At 36.9% G+C, this 17,727-nt stretch overlaps 1 protein-coding gene across 1 annotated transcript in view; it reads left to right on the top strand.

Moving 5' to 3' along the window:
* The window catches only part of ush2a (Usher syndrome 2A (autosomal recessive, mild)), a 630,034-nt gene that overhangs the window by 104,715 nt on the left and 507,592 nt on the right, over window positions 1-17,727 (top strand). The window contains 2 exon segments of the mRNA XM_052011249.1: window positions 9,271-9,404; window positions 14,177-14,230. Of these exon segments, the coding sequence (XP_051867209.1) occupies window positions 9,271-9,404; window positions 14,177-14,230 (188 nt within the window).

The raw sequence follows: 17,727 nt of genomic DNA, 5'->3' as shown, positions 1-17,727 counted from the left end.
CCTGCTGCAGAATCTATGACAGTAATTAGCATAGCCTGAAAACTCATTAATACACAACAACATGATTAATGCTGCATTAATGCAAACATGACTGAAGTTATTTGGGTTATGTAGTAAGTAGATTAAAACAAAAATGTCCTGTTTGTTTTGGTTATCATTCTAATAAAAGAACTGTATGGAATTCTAAAAGTGATTTTAATAATCAACTCTTAAGCTATCACTTAACATGAAGATTCTGTACAAAGGGAGTTTTCACAAACCAGCCTTGCAGTTTAGGGGTTCAAATGTTTGTTTCATAGTCACATTTACCCCTCATGATTGTTTGGAGAATAGACTGCGAGCTAGAGTGTTGATAAAAAGTATATCTTCTTGCAGCAAGCATGGTTTAGGAGTACTTAGTAGTTAAAAAGTTCTTCAGCTCATTTGGAATATAATACAGCTTAGTGTATCCTTGGTGAAGATCAATTCATTTTTTTGATGCACATAGACAAGATTTGTGTTGGAAGTTTACAATCTACTCAGTTTGAAGGAGAATAAGATTTTGTGTTTCTTGGAGGTGCATTTTTAGAATTCCATCAGCAATTCATCATCTACAACATATTTTTAACTTCTACTTCAAAATTATTTCTAATATGCTTGTTTTGACTCTGTTTCCTCCCATGTTTTTTGAAAGGCATTTAACAATTTAAAAAATCAAGAGTTTTTAAAAAGACACCTATCTGAAATCAATAAAGCAAAAAATCTGGAGAAGTCTACAGCAGTTGGTCAACATACTATCCCTTGATTTATATTATCAGTATAAGTAAAGACTATAATCTCCAACCAGAAAATCAGTGTACTTTTTCAGGATTTGGGGCTGAAACATGCCAAAGGTAATCCATTGGGTCAGAACTTGACAATTTAAATTCCATGATACTTTTGATGGGAAATATCTGTTATCCTTAGATGGAGACAGCACTGCACCCTCTACAGGACATTTAGAATCTGTGTAAAGAGGGTAAAAAACCACACATATGCAGTTCATAGCACTAATTATTCTATGCAGCAACAATTGCCCATTCTACTCTGCCTTTGTAACTAAATTCCGTTGAATTTTGCCAGCAAGTAAAACACGTGATTGAAAATGTAACACACTTAGCACTTCTAACTGGGCTGAAATTTTAAGCAATATCTTTTTTCCTGATGTTTCAAATTGTGGGACAGTGGATTAACCAACTCAAGGCTGTGAACAAAAATTGTGAATTTAAGGTTCAATCAGTACAGAAAGCAATGTGGTGTCAGAAGAGTTTTCTTTTGCTTTCCAATAACAATTCAGAGCTGAAGGAATGAGGCTCCAACTTGTAACCATTGATTTTCAGTGCCTGGAAGTCACTTTTTGTAATAGTTAATGCATCTATTTAAAATGTACATATACTAAAATGGACAGGCCCCAACTTATTTTGATGAATTTAGTGTGTATCCATGATGTAGGTACAGAAATTTTACATTGTTCAATGCATTTAAATTGGAATGAGTTGTGTTGTTGGTGGGGAGCAGACAGAGCAATGCCATTTTTGGGCACTAGGAATAGTGCAATTTTGTCAGCAACATCTGGAGTCCCTCACTTAAATGCATATGTGCTTTGCTGTCCAATTTGAACACAAATATCAGTGAATGGCATTAATATCACCTTTATTATTGCAGTTCGTTCTCATATAACCTTATCCACTAAAGTGCAGTGAAAATTTTCTTGGTCATTTCATGATGAAGTTTTCAGCCATCTGGTACTGCTAAGCATTCTCCCCAAATGTTTCCATAGCAACCATATTAATTAACCTTTAACTTCCTGTATTTTGATGGAAATGGTTACATATATTAAAGGAATTTTTATTTTGCTTTTATTAATTGCTGGGATTAAATAAAATATAAATATTCAAGAGTTTATGCATTTATTTTATTCAGAAGCCTTAATAACAGCCATATTATAAAAGATAACTTGTAGTTAATTTTCAAAATAAATTTGCTTTGTTTGTCTCAGAGTTTTGTTAATTCATTAGAATTCTCCACTAACAAATGTGTTAGAGGACACCTTCATTATCATATTATTATATTAAAATGGTAATTATTACTAATATCATAATTATAATTTAAATTTTAAATGAGTAAAATTAGAAATTTAATAGGTATATAGCAGTGAGAAATGATACAGCTATAGAATGGATTGTTGAAATTGTTCTTGGAATGCATGCTAAAGGATCTAATACTTATGTGCATGGAGCATGAAAGTGACAAGTTAATATAGCACTGCATTATAATTATGGGCACCAGTGTAACAGGTTTGTTTTCAATCAGTATACAATCAATTGCAGTCAAATAGTTATGGGTTCATATTTTAATGGGAACGTTTATTTTGAAGGGAATGTTTGCTAAGGCACCAATTGAGTCCCCATGCCGTGTTTGATTAATAGGAACAGTTGGATAACGATAATGTTCTGTTCACCATGGGGATGTTCCCATTAAGAGGCTTCCACTATATAAGGCTTGCTGAGACGAAAACAAAACCTGTTCTTACTGGACCATCATCATTATTGTATGTCTCTTTCCCTTCTTAGAGTGCTGTGACAACACACTCTTTTGTTGATGACACCACTGAATAGCAACTCAAAAACTGCCATAACCACTGGTGGTAAATACAGCATAATCATTTGGGACCAGTGTGATATGATTTGTTTGGCAACTGGTAACCTGACCAAATAACATGTTTTGTCAAGAAGACCTCTGGCTGTGAAATAAAATTGTATTTTACTGGTTCCAAGTGAATATATTACTTATAATAGGGAAGTATTGATTAAAGCAAGGAAAGCAGTTGACTTTAAATTATTCTCTTAACCTTAAGATTAAATGTGGGAGCACAAGGAACAGGAATGTGCCATTCAGCCCCTCAGGTCTATTCTACTATCCAATTGATATATTGCTAAGGTATGCATCAAATTCATTTATCTGCGTTCAGACTCTTTCTTTGATATGCACCTACTTTCTCAGTAGAACCTAAAATATCCAACAATGAGTTTTCATATTTGAAAAAGGGAGTTCCCTGAATATCTTGGCCACTGCTTGTCTTTCAAATAAGATTTAAGGCAAATTTGCTCATACATTTCTTTATCATAGAACATGGAATGTAATACAGCACAGGAACGGGCGCTTTTGCTCTCGATGCCAATTTAAATTGCACATCTGCCTGCACGTGGTATATTCCTCAATTCCCTGCCTGTTCATGTGCCTCTCTAAATGCCTCTTACACATTGCTATCATATCTGTTTCCACCAGTTCCCCTGGCAAAGCATTCCAGGCACCTACCACTTGTAAAAATAAATCTTGCCACATGAATCCCCTTTAAATTTTCTCCCTTTCACCTTGAAGCTATGCCCTCTAGGATTTGATGTTTCCACCCTGGGAGAAAATACGCTGTCTATCTACCGTGAATGTGCCTCTCATAATTTTATATGTTTCTAATGGGTTGCCTCTCAGCTTATAATGCTCCAGAGAAAACTATTCAAGTTTGTCCAATCTCTCCTCATAGCTAATACTCTCCAAACCAGGTGACATCCTGGTGAACCTCTTCTGCACCCTCTCCAAAGCCTCCACATCACATCCTTCCTGTAATGCAGTGACCAGAACTGCACACAATACTCCAAACGTCACCTAATCACAATTTTATACAGCTGTAACATGACTTACTGACTTTTGCTCTCAGCATCCTGACTGATGAAAGCAAGCATGCTGTTTGCCTTGTTTACCACCCTACCTACTTGTGTTGCCACTTTTATGAATCTATAGACTTGTACCCCAAGATCTCTCTGTACATTTCTTCTGGCTCCAGGCATAAATTCCCTCCTTTGTCCATGAGTGGTCCTACCCTCTCCCTTGTCACCTCTCCCGTTTTTAATGTATATATAAAATGCCTAAGGATTCTCTTTAATCCTGTCCATTTTCAGCTTCCTAAACCTTACATATGCTTTTTCCTTTTTGACTAAATTTGCAATGTTTCTCATCATCCAAGATTCCTGAACCTTGCCATCCTTTGTCTTTCTTTCTCACAGGAACTTGTTGGTCCTGAATTCTGACCACCTGGCCTCCCACATGTCAGATGTGGACTTACCCAATAACAGCTGCTCCCAATCACCTCTCCTCAATTCCTGCCTAATACTGTTGCAATAAGTCTTTTCCCAATTTAGCACTCCCCCCTCCCCCCCAGGTCCAGTCTTGTCCTTATCCATAACCATCTGAAAACTGTTCCCAAAATGCTCTCCCAATGAAACTGTGATCACTTGGCCAGGCTTATTTCCACATACTTGATCTAGTATGGCCCCTTTCTTGTTTGTATATCTACATACTGTGTCAAGAAATCCTCCTGGATGCACCGAACGAATCTTGCTCCATCTAAGTTTCTGGCACTAAGAGGGAGTCCCAGTCAATACTGGGGTAATTAAAGTCACCCATTGTGACTACTCTGTTGCTTTCATGTCCTTCCATAATCTACCAACATATCTGTTCCTCTATCTCCTGATGACTATTGGGAGGCTGATAATATAACCCTATCATAGTGATTGCACCTTTCTTATTCCTTAGCTCTACCTTTATTGCCTCACTGGATGAGGCCTCCAGGACATACTCTCTCTGTGCTTCTATGACATTCTCCCCATTCAGCAGTGCAATTCCCCCACTTCTTTTACATCCCTGTCTGTCCTGTCTGAAATATCAATACCCTGGAACATTGAGCTGCCAACCCTGCCCTTTTTTCAACCAATTTAGTGGGATTTTGCTTTGCACAAATTGGTTGCCACATTTCCAATAGTCCATGTTCCTGCTCTTCAGAAGTACTTCATTTGATGTTTAAGGCTGTGAAAGCTGGTATATGAATTAAACTTCCTATTACAAAAACTCACCAATTTCACTCTTGAAAAGTTTAATTGATGTAACATCCACAGCCGTTGGGGTGAGAATTTCAGATTTTCTGTTTAAAGCATGCTCCGGGATTTAATTCCGGAATAGATATCTGTAATAATTTAAAAATTCTGCCCTTTTGTCTTCAATTCCCCTAATAGGGGAAATAATTTCACCCTATCCACCCTATTAACTTCCTTTATCGTGTCATATACCTGATGAGATTACCTCCTCAACTTCCAAAGCTCAAGGAAGCACAAAGCAATCCTATGCAACCTGTCAATTTAACTTACCCCTTAAAACTCTGTATTTATTTTTATGAATCTATGCTGTATCTTCCCTAGACTAAGGTATATTTTCTGAGGTTTATTTCCCAAACTGGAATATAGCACTCCAGCAACCATTCTTTGTTCACCCGAATCATCACTTCTTCAATTGAAAACATTTTAAAAAAATAAGTGATTAATTTTTGCTTCTGTGGGATAACTTTAAGTAATTTGGGTCTGTTAACATATGAAACCACGTACCAGTTTCAGTTTTCTCGACTATTTAAACATTATTACTTATGCATAATCCAACCTGGATGACATCCCCATTTTATATTCACTCGAGGGAAGTGGCCATCCATGGCATGCACTTAGAGTTCATTCTTGGCAAGCATTTATTGCCCATCCCTAAATAACCATGATAAATGGTGATAAGTCACCTACTTTGACAGTTGCATTCCTTTGTAACAGCTTCTCGACTTCTTCTCCCCACCTCCCACCCTCAACCAGCACCAGAATATTAATGGTGAGAGATAGGGTGATAGTGCTGTGTAGAACTTAAAATTAAAGTACACCCTTTTTTGTTGTTGATGGCCATTACTTGGCACTTGCATGGCAGAAATCTTATTTGCCATTTATCAGACCATGCTTGAATGTTGTTCAGATATTGCTGCATACAGGCATAGACTTTTTCATTATCTGAAGAATCACAAATGGAATTGATCATTATGCAAAGATCAATAAACCCCACTTTGAACCCAGTAATGAAGAAGCAGGTGAATACCATAGGGTCTTGCACACTGTCCTGAAAATTTCTTGTAGTGAAGTCCTGGGGTCAACTAATTGGCCTCCTTCAACTATAGCCATGTTCCTATATTCTGGGTATATCTTCAACCATTGAAGATTTTTCTAATTGATTTCCATTGATTTTAATTTTACTAGGGCTTCTTGTAAAAAATAACTTGGTCAAATGTTATGTTAATATTAGGACAGTCACTCTCATATCACATTTGGAATTCAGTTCTTTTGTCCATGTTTGAATCAATGCTATAGTATTTAAATAGTCCTGATGGAGCCCACTTGAAGTTCATTGAGCATGTTTTGTTGAATTGGTGTTGCATTGCCAAAGATACCTACCACCACTTTCTGGATGATTGTGAAAAGAATAATGGGAAGATAGTTGATTGGATTGGACTTTGTCTGCTCTTAGTGGACAGGACATAACTGAGCAATTTCCATATTGTCAGATAGATACTAGTAATGTATTTGCACTGAAACAGCTCGTCAGAGTCACAACTGACCCTACGTTACAGATGAGGTGTTGTCAAGTCGCCTTAATGAGGCTGTTTGCTCTATCCAGTGTTCTTAACCGTTTTGTGGTACAATGGCATAAATCTAATTAACCAAAGGTTTTTTCCCTGATAAGTATTAACCAATACAGATTACATATTCAACACTTCAATAAGAATGATGGCAAATGCTTCATATTTACCTTTTGCCCTTGTGTGCTGTAATCTGGTATCATGAGGATGGGGGTACATGTGGAATAGACTCCTCTCGTAGCTTTTTAATTGTCCCTCACCATTCACAATTAGATGTTGTAAGACTGCAGAACTGTAATCTGATCTGTTGGTTGTGAGATTACTTACCTTCTTCTACAACATGAAGTTTTACATATGTTACACCTTCACCAGGTTGGCACCTGGCTTAGATATGCCTGTTTTTGTTGTATGCCCTTCAATGCTTCACATTGGTTCAAGTTGGCCCTAGCTTGATATTAATGGTAGAGATTGATATGCCAAGCTCATAGGTAACAGTTGTGTGGAAGAATATAACTCTGATGCTGGTAATAATAATAATACCCATTATAAATGTTTAAATTTGAGCTACCGGATCTGTTCAACGTGCGGGGAGTATCAAAGTTTAAGGTCAAGTTTATTGTCATATGCACAAGTACATGTGTGCACAGGTGCAATGAAAAGCTTACTTGCAGCAGCATCACAGGCACACAGCATCATTATAAGCAGCATTCACAAGAACAACACAAATTAAACATAAATGGAGTGTGTCCTCAATGTGAATATGAGTGAACTCACCTAACCTGGACAGATCATGCATAGATGCATCTGCAACAATTAGATTGGTGTATTTGAGAACTAATAGGTTTTTCCCCTTTGATGATTCTCTTACCATCCTCCAAAGGACAGGTTCTATCCAGCTCTTATAAGACTATTGAACCGACCTCTTGTAAGATAAGGTGGACTCTTGACCTCAATTTATCTTGTCATGGGCTTGCATCTTATTGTCTGCCTGCACTGCATTTTCTCTGTAACTGTAACATTATATTCTGCATGCTGTTATTGCTTTGCCCTTGTACTACCTCGATGTACTGATGTGATGAAATGCACTGTATGGATAGCATGCAAAACAAAGTTTTTCACTGTGCCTTGGTATATGTGACAATAATAAACCAATTTACCAAAGGCACAGTCTGGCAGTAGTGGTACTACTGAGTCACTTTTGGCAATGAACACTGAAGTTACCACCTAGAATTCATTAGATTCTCTTGCTACTCCTTGGTGTTTCTTCCTAGTGATCTTCAATATGGAGTTGTGATTCATCAGCTGAGCAGGGTGGTATGCTGTAATCAGTAGATTTTCTTGCCCATGTTTGAGCTGGTGCCATGAGACCGTGAGGGATTTATAATCGATGTTCATGGCTTCTAGGGCTATCCTCTCAAAATCTCCTGTCCTGTCGGTGATGGTGTGATGCCGGATTATGTGGGTATAATTATGCCATGTTACTGCATGAATGGTTGTGGGACTCTTCCAGTTTAGTCAGATATTGCCATATGTCATGTGGAGGACTTTGCAGGGTTGCCTAGGTTGTTATCTGTAGTACCAAGGTTGATGTGGGTTGTCCATGTAGTTTTGCTTCTTTGATGTTTTATTGTTGTGGTTTAATCCAACCAAGTAAAGCGACTGCATAGGGCATATAAGAGTCAACCCATCTAAGATTTGAACCTCTCTCACCCTTTATTTAAATAATTAATCCAACATCCAAGTAGAATATTGATTGCCTTAGATTCATATTATGATCTCCTACACCTAGATTCAGTTAGTTGTTGGCATTATTGGTGTATATTTAAATTTATATAAACTGAAATTCTTCAAATTGGTAAAAAAAATTTGGTTTCAACCTAACGGTGTGGCTCCATATTCCTATTATATGTACAGGGTGAGATATTTACATTCATGAAATTGCCATCACAAGATGTGGTGAGTGGTGTTATAATTGGTTATGTCATGAATGTCAAAACCTCATACTGTGTAATTTTACTCTGCAGTAGTGTTTGCTCCATTTTGAAATATTTTGCACATGATATTTAAAACTAACAGCAAAAGCAAGTCAAATGTAAAATGAAGACAGAGGCGTTTTAGAGATGTAGTGGAATCAGTAATATACAGCATCAAAAGGACAATCCCACTTTCCCTGATGGACAACTGAAATTGGCATATTATCTGCATATTATCAACAAATTTTACTCAAACTCTAGTTACAGCAATGCCTATTGTTTGAAAGTTAAAAAAAGTACACATAACAAATTAAATATTTTGCAGAAGTATTCATCAATTAAAAGAAAAGCAAATAATAAAAGAAGCTGTGCACTGAAGAATGTGTTATATACAAAGTCCCAACAGGTAACAGGAGTATAGGTTATGGAAGTTGCACTATCTGTACAAAGTATATTTCAAGAGTTCAGATTAAGTAGGGCTATACTTCGTCAAACAAATGACATATATTTAAAATAAATACTAATTACCAAACATAGAATAACATATTTTGAATTATTATTTAGAAATTATAATTATGAAAACAAGGGTAACAATTCACCAAAATATTAGAAATGTGGAATATGCCTTGATGAGATTGTTTGTTGTTATCTTTCTTCCAGTAAACTCAGGAGAACATTTTCAGACCCGTTTGGCATTCAGGCCACTTTGCTAATGTTTATTAATTGCCTCCCATTTTAGAATGAAAAAATAATGCTAATGATTTAATTTGAATTGTTTCTCTACAGTAGGTATAAAACTTGGCTTCAGAACCAATCAACGTGATGTTTTGATTCTCTTTGCTGTTTCTGTGGAAAGCCAGAAAGAGTATAATGTGCTGCAGATATGGAATAGGTGTCTTTTCTTCCTTTTTGATCCACAGGTACTTGTCAGTCAATAATTATGCAGAGGGTTAGGAGGGATTTTTTTTGCCTACATTAAATTATCAGAGAAGGCATGATTTAATAATTTAGCAGCAGCGAAACAATAATGGTGTAGTGACAGAATGCTGCCCTAGGATAATTTTGTTACGTTTTGATCAGCATTGGAGCAGAATCTAGAATTTACAATTTGTATTTCTTTGTCATATTCCGCATTGTGCTAAAAATTTGACTACCAAACTGGTTTTGATTTATCTTAGCATTTTTTTCAAAGCACATCAAACACAATAGTGATTCATTTAGTAAACCAGTGAAACATCTCAAGGAATTTTAAAATATATTGGTCTTTAAGAAATCCTAATTCATATGTATATAATGCTAATATTCTCTTTATACCTTTGGGGCAATGTGAATTATTAGTATTATTGTCCCGTATGAATTGTTTTGCTGTGGACTTAACTTAAACAAAATATGTGCTGAGGATTCTGTGAACATATGTGGGTCTTTCCATTAAATTCCAATTGTTTTAAATCTCACTGTAATCTGTGATGTCCTACAGAATCAACAGATATCTTTTTTAAAAGTTAATAAGGATTTCAAAACAAGAGAATAGCTCAGTGACTCACTAATTTCATTAAATGCTTTTACAGAATGAATAATGCTCTTGCTTACACTGCGTTGATTTCACAGACTCTTGTGTCACTGTACAAGAATATAAAGCTAATTTGAATTATGTTACAGAAGAAACAACTTGCACCTTCCATACCAACAAGTGTTAATAGTGGCCCAGATTTTGTGGTCAGCCATGATTATTACACTTGTCCATTTGTCCAGTCCATCAGGTCCATGCCAGCTCCCAGTACCAATCCCATGTGTTCCATTTGTCCTCTCCTTATTTTCTAATACCCCTGCAACTTATTCTTGTCACCTCCTCTTTGATTCTTCTTACCAGTCAGCAATACTTATCAGAGCCAATTAATCTACCAATACATTATTGGGATGTGGGAGGAAATTGGAGAATTCAGAGGAAACCTAAGCAGCCTAGGAGAAAGAGAATCTGCAAACTCTTCATAGACAGCACCCGAGGTTGGGAACAATCTGGGTCCCGAGCACTGTGAAGCAGTAATTCCCCTTGCTGTGCCATAGTGCCCACAGAGTTAAAAATAAATCCACAGAAATGCTACTCTGTGCAGCTCAAAAGTACAGTCTGCACACCTTGTTGCAAATATGAATTCAGGAAATCAATTACAGACATAATGTTCCAATGGAAAAAAATTGAAATGGCTAAAGGCCTATTTACCTCTGTTCTATGAACTAGAAATTTGATTATTAGCTCTGATTAGAAACAGATGGGTGAATTTCATAAATCGGGGAGGAAGTTGTCAAAACCCCAATCACAAGGGATAAAATATTAAAGAAATTCACAGGACTAAAGGCAGACAAATTGTTAGCACCCGATGGTCTATACCCAAGGGTTTTAAAGGCTGCAGGGATAGTGGATCCATTGATTGAATATTTACAAAACTCAGTAAATTCCAGGAAGATACCAGTCAATTGGAAAGCAACCAATGTGATTCACTTGTTCAAAAAGAGAGGAAGGCAGAAGGTAGGAACTATGGGCTAATTAGCTTAACAGCTATTGTTAGCAAGATACTAGAGTCAACAGTCAAGGAGGAAATAACTAATCATATAGGAAAGCTGAATATAACAAACCTCGTCAACATTGTTTTCTGAAAGGTAAATCATGTATGACAAATTTACTGTAATTCTTTGAGGAAATGACAGGGAGAGTTGATCAAGGGGAACCAGCAGGTGTAGTGTATCTAGATTTCCATGAGCCCAAGGGGTTGAAGAAGGTGTGTTAGCATGGATTGAAAACTAGCTGTCACACAGAAAACAAGGAGTTGGAATAAATGGGTCTTTTACAGGCTGGAAGGATGTAACTAACAGAGTACCCTAGGGATCAGTTCTTGGCCCTCAAATGTTTACTATTTCCATTAATGACTTGGAGAAGGGAACTCGATGTAAGGTTTCCAAGTTTGCGGATGATACAAAAATAGGTGGAAGGGCATGTTGCGACGATGATATTGTGATTCTGCAGTTGAATATAGATAGGTTGGACAAAACCTGGCAAATAGAGTTTAATATGGAGAAGTGTGAGGTCATGCACATTGGTAAGAAGAATCAAAATGGAGTGAGGCTGTAAATGAGTGAAGTTCAGATGGATTTAGGTGTTCCAGTGTATGAATCACAAAAACTTAGCCAGCAGGTCTGACAAGTAGTTAAGGAGGCAAACAATGTTTTGGTCTTTAAGATGAAGGGGTTGGAGTTTAACAATAGGGAGGTTTTGTTACAGTTGTACAGGGTGTTGGTGAGTCCACACCTGAAATACTGTGCACTGTTTTGGTTCCCTTATTTAAAAAATAATATATAGTAGTACTGGAGGCAGTGCAAAGGAGATTCATCAGGGTAATTCCAGGGATGAGAAGGTTGTCTCATCAAGAAAGGCTAGAAGGGTTGTCTGTATTCCTTGGAAGTTAGAAGAATGACTGGTGACCTTATTCATACCTATAATATCCTCAGGGTACTTAACAGGGTAGATGTTGAGTTTTTTTTAACCAGTGGGAGAGTTATGAACAAGGGGAAATAGCTGCAAAATAAGGGGTTGGTCATTTAAAACTGAACTGTGCGGAAATTTCTTCTCTCAGAGTGTCTCAGAGTGGAGTGGATGTCTGGAATTCTCTGCTCCTCAGGGTGGTGGAGACCAGATCATTAGATATATCTAAGGTAGAGATAGATAAATGTTTGAAAGATCAAGGAAGTGAGGGTTATGGGGAACTGGTACAAATGAAGAAATGAGGCAAGCATAGATCTACCATGATCATATTGAATGGTGTGGCAGACTCGAAGGGCCTGATGGCCAACTCCTTCTATTTTCTTGTGTTCTTGTTTATTTTAGTGCCATGGTTTTAAAAATACACTTTGGGCAGAATTTTCAAATATTTTTTGCATTTCTCTGAAAACTTGAATAGCCACTTCCTGACATGAGTAGTGTTTGTGTGTCAGAAGAGCACCAGTAAGGCACCCACTGACGTAATTCTTTGCCAAGCTCCTTTTTGAAACATTACAGGGAATATTCAAATACATCGTCCAACAATGGTCTTTGGTCATTCCTAGGATATTCATGTTTTCATGGGAAAGTGTGCTGGACTGGGACCCCACTGAGGAAAGTTCTGAAGTTCTATCCTTAAGGCTTCCGTGTAACAACCCACCCATGATTGCTTTCCCTGACCTGATCTCCAGATTGCCCAGTTCCCCAATTGTCACCCAACCTTCAATAGTGCCAAGGAACTCAATTCTCTGATCCCTCTGATGCTCCCCAATTTCCACCCCAGTCCATCTCCTTAAGGTTCAGTCCTCTGATGGAGGCTCTGATACGCACAATGGAGGGCTCTGTAGTGCCTCCAATCATCAGACCCCTCTTTCCCTAAATCATCTCCCTTGACCGCCAGACCTAGACTCTTTCACAGTTGGTGCATATTCCTTTCCATGCTCCTGTGACAACATATTACAGTCTCATGGCCTCTGTCTTTTTATCTATTAGCTGCATGAAATGAAGTAGAAAATATGGTGTAATTGATGTAGAAGATGTTATGGAAATGGTAGATAACTCAACACTGCTGTCATTTTGGATTATAGGAAGAAATGTTTATTTGGTGGTCAATTTAAAGCGCACAAGCTAAAATGCAAAAGCCTTTGAACTCACTTGACAATAGTTTAAATTTTGAAAAGCCAATTTAAATAAATTGTTTCAAAATTATTTCTTAGAATTACCTAAAAAGCACAAATGCTTCAGAAGCAAAAAGTGAAGCAGCCTGGTATTTTGCTGCAGGTGGAAATTTAATGATATTGCACTGAATTCTATGATGCACACGTGCAGCAACATCACAGATACAAAATGGTGTTCATAATACAGCAGTGAGTTCTGTGAATTAGCTAGATACACTTTGATGAGATAGCATTCAATAAAATGCTCATTAATTTCATCATTAGCAAGGGTGTGCAAAGAACAAAACCAATTCCTGTGTCATGCCCAATTAACATCCCATGGTGGAAATCCCATTAGTATTGTTGAATTCACTAATGGGAAAACTAATGGGCATGCTACCTGGGGACATTAATTGGCCATGACACTAGTTCTGGTTTTAATTACTGGACTAGACTAATGTAATGTAATGGGTGTTTGTCAAATAGTAAAGTAGTAAATTTATAATATAAATGCCAGGAACAGATTATAACTTCCTAATTTCTATCCAGACACATTTCCATACCATTTTTTTTAACAAATGAGACTTTTACTAACATATTATCTCTGTCGATATAAGATAGAATGAATTGATATGTTTTGGTGTTCTAAAAGTAGAATAATTTTCACCATTGGGGTCACCTATTTTTTAATATAAATTCAGAAAATGAACCCAACAGAAATTTGGGTAGAGACCTGAAACACTGAATTTCTGCACCACAACTTTTCTCGTCCCATTTCTCCCAGAAACCCATTTTTATACCTGTGATTGTAAATGACATCTTGACAATGCACACATGATTTTCTGCCATTTCCACCTGATTAGCACTGCTTCCATTACTTGTCCATTTAAATTGGGTATTCAGATTTAGATGATAATCTGTGTGTATGTAGAAAACAGTTTATAAAGCCCAGCAAGAAAGCCATTTTCAACCACTTAACTTTTTTACAATCATTTTTGTTTTGCAGGATTCTTGTAGCAATTTTTGTGGTTATGCTGCTGCTTTGTTTTCTAAGCCAAAGGTAAAATTAGTTTTCTTCTGCAAACTTCAGACTACAGCACAGACACTGTGAATCCTGCATTCATTTTTCCATTCCAGAATCTATAAACAAAATGAAACATATCTGCATTTGTCAAAGGGGCAGTGTTTGAAGAAGGGGAAATTTACAAATATTTCTGTGATTGATTTGTAACTAAGCTCTCTCACAAACACATAATTGTTTTATTCAGTTATGGAATTGTGGGTGTCACTGGCAAGCAAGACCAGTCTTTATTGCATTTATTGATGCCATTGGCTGTAAATGTCACAACTCTTATGAAGTGTTATACCACAGAGTTGTTTCAGGCTTCCCTTGGGAGAATCAGTAACCCAAGGTGTCAACTTCAGCTCAGTGGTAGTACTCTCACCTCTAAGTGAGAAGGTTTCAACTTCAAACCCCGTTAAAGAGATTTGAGCATATAATTTATGCTGTCAGTTCAGTCCCTTACTAAAGGAATGCAGCACTATCAAAAGTTGTACCATTCAATATTTTAAAATGTGACAATGATATATCCTCTCATGGGATGAGGTATAAATCTTATTACATGATTTGATGACCAGCAGGGAGCTCTCCCTCATTTGGCATCACCAAAACAGATTATATGTTTATCTCATTGCTATTTTTTCTCTCTGCAATTGGACCCCTACACAATAGCCATGGCAGCACTTTATAATTACTTCATTAGGTTTGAAATGCTTTGAGGAGGTAAATGGTGCCATGTCATGAAAATGTGGTTTTCCTTCCACAAACCAATCCATTGAGCACATGCGTTTCAAGTACATCACCAATGGCTTATTTGCTCAGTAAGTTTAAATCTTCTTGCCCATTAACAATTAACGAAAGTATAGAAATGCCTCATGATTTTATGGTATAATCAGATTCCTTGAATTTCAAAGCATTAAATATTCTATTCATGTGGCCTTATTTCTTGTATTACACAATATTATTAAATATATATAAAAGGGCATCACTTTTGTCTATGTCAGATCAATATGAATTCTTTGCTGATAATTTCTTAGCATTCTTAGAGAATTTTATGGACCATTATCTATTCTTGTATGCGACAGTGTCTAAATGTTTATTCAAACTGAAATCTGTCCTTTTTTTTGCAATGGCAGTTTTTTAACCATCTGACTATCACACATTATTGGAAAATTCATATTTTAATGATTGTCTTGCATTTGGAAAGCATTTTATTTGCTTTCCCTGCAGTCCATCTCCTTTAAAGCTAGAAGTAGATCAATTGAAGCAAACAGGGTTCAAGTCAACCAATTTTGACATTTTAACTCAATTATCTCTCTTCAGTGCCCCACACCTATTTATCCTACAGGGAGTTAAATCTAAATGGGCAAAACTTAATTAATTTGGTTTTGGCTCCTGATGCTTGAATATAGTATATAAAAGTAACCAAGTATCCACAGAACTTAGCACACAGCATGATAGTTAATTGGTTGCGATGAGTACTTGGTTGTTTTTAAAGACATACAGACTATGATGCAGTTACTCAAAGTTTTGTGCATTCTTGAAATTCAGTCACTGCTTCATAACCATTTTGTTTTATTTCATATTAGTGTCAGTTAGCAAGAAAAATAGGTAAATATACTGATCTTCCAGCTTAATACATTATATATTTAACAGTTTAACCAATAAATTAGTCTGGCAACATATATAGTACCTGATTTGTAATTTTGTTAAAAAAACAGAAAATGCAGGAAAACCTCAAAAGGTCAGACAGCATCTTTACAAACCGAAGTGGAATTAACAATCCAGCACTTTCCATTTTTGTTTCAGATTTCCAATATCTGCATTTCTTCTTGTTTTGCTTTTTATTTATTGATAATTTGGCTGTTTTGCGACATGACTATCATCAACTGAAACTCGTGAGGCCTGGTAATTTTACTTCTCAACTCTGACTTTCTCCATGCTTGAAAGTGAAGGAATGATATTTTTTCAGGGTGATACGGTAGGAGGTCAGACTGGCAGCCTATTCACATTAATTTTTGTTTTTAATATTTTCCATGCAGTGAAATTGCATGTACATATGGCATTAAATTATACTCTATATTGTGTCAGTCTGGCTCAATTAGTTGTACTGTCAACACACAAAATGCTAGAGGAATTCAGCGGGTCAGGCAGCATCTATGGAGGAAAATGGACAGTCGATGTTTCGGGTTGAGACCCTTCATCAGGACTAGAAAGAAAGAGGGGCAATAGCTAGTATAAAAGGGTGGGGGGGAGGGGAGGGAGTGAGAGCTGGTGGGTGATAGGTGAATCCAGATGAGAGGGGAAGCTAGGCAGGTGGGGGGGGGTGGGTGGAAATGATGTAAGAAGCTGGTAGGTGACAGGTGGAAGTGACAAAGGGCTGAAGAAGATGGAATCTGATAGGAGAGGACAGAGGAGCATGGAATAAAGGGAAGGAGGTGAGGAGAGGAACTGGAGGGAGGAATGTGTGGGTGATTGAGAGGGCAGGGGAGGGGAAAGAGAAGGGGTGATGGGGCCAGTGGGATAAGGGGAAACCGAAGGGGGGGGGAACAGAGGAGAATGGTTATCAGAAGTTAGAGAAATCGATGTTCATGCCGTCAGGTTGGAGACTACCAAGGTGGAATATGAGGTGCTGTTCCTCTAATCTGCATTGTACTATCACCTTTGAATTAGAGGCTTTTCAGTATAAGACTCAAATTAAGATTTACACTTATAGCTAAGGGAATGTTGCATTGAAACAGTGCTGTTATTTGGTTAAGGTATTAAACTATGTCCCAAATATCTATTCCATTGGTTCAGCTGTACAATAGAATGTGGAACTATTTCAAGAGGAAGATTGTCCTAACAATATTCTTCTCTGAACAAATATCATGAGAAAAACTGAATAACTTTTCATTTCCTTGATTGTGTTCATTAGACATTGCTGATACAAAATGGCTCCTACAGAATTCACTGTGTGAAATGTTTTGAAACATTTAAATAGGTATGAGTTGTTTTGATAACATTATGAATGGGACCAATTTTCCCTCTCCATCTGTCAGGGTGTTGCAGCATTGTAAACCTGTTGCACTTAAATGCATTTTTATTAATATTTTGCTTGAGATAGGCTGCATAAAATCAAAGCTCTCTTCCACATAGTATTAGGAAAATTGGAAATGACTTATGGAGCTACTATTGCATTCACTTAGTTGGTCTTCACCTTCCTCATGGAATATTCTTGCCCAAATTTCATTTTGTAACTTTGCAGTTATGTGTTGCAATGCATCTTCTTTTTTTGTACTTCTATATCATACTTGACTGAATTGATCAGAATGAGAAACAAGTCGGTATCAATTTTGAGTAAAAGGAGCATGAAAAGTGGAAATATTATTTAAGAAATAACCTGCCAAGTGTGTTGTTCAAGGATAAATTTGCTGTTCATTGATTGCTAATTCTTGAGCAGTTATTTATTAAGAATCTTTTTTAGTGCTTTTGATGCACTTATATTCAAAGAACAT

The sequence above is a fragment of the Pristis pectinata genome, chromosome 3 (genome assembly GCF_009764475.1).
Source record: "Pristis pectinata isolate sPriPec2 chromosome 3, sPriPec2.1.pri, whole genome shotgun sequence".
Lineage (NCBI taxonomy): Eukaryota > Metazoa > Chordata > Chondrichthyes > Rhinopristiformes > Pristidae > Pristis > Pristis pectinata.
This window is presented reverse-complemented; position numbering and strand designations above follow the sequence as displayed.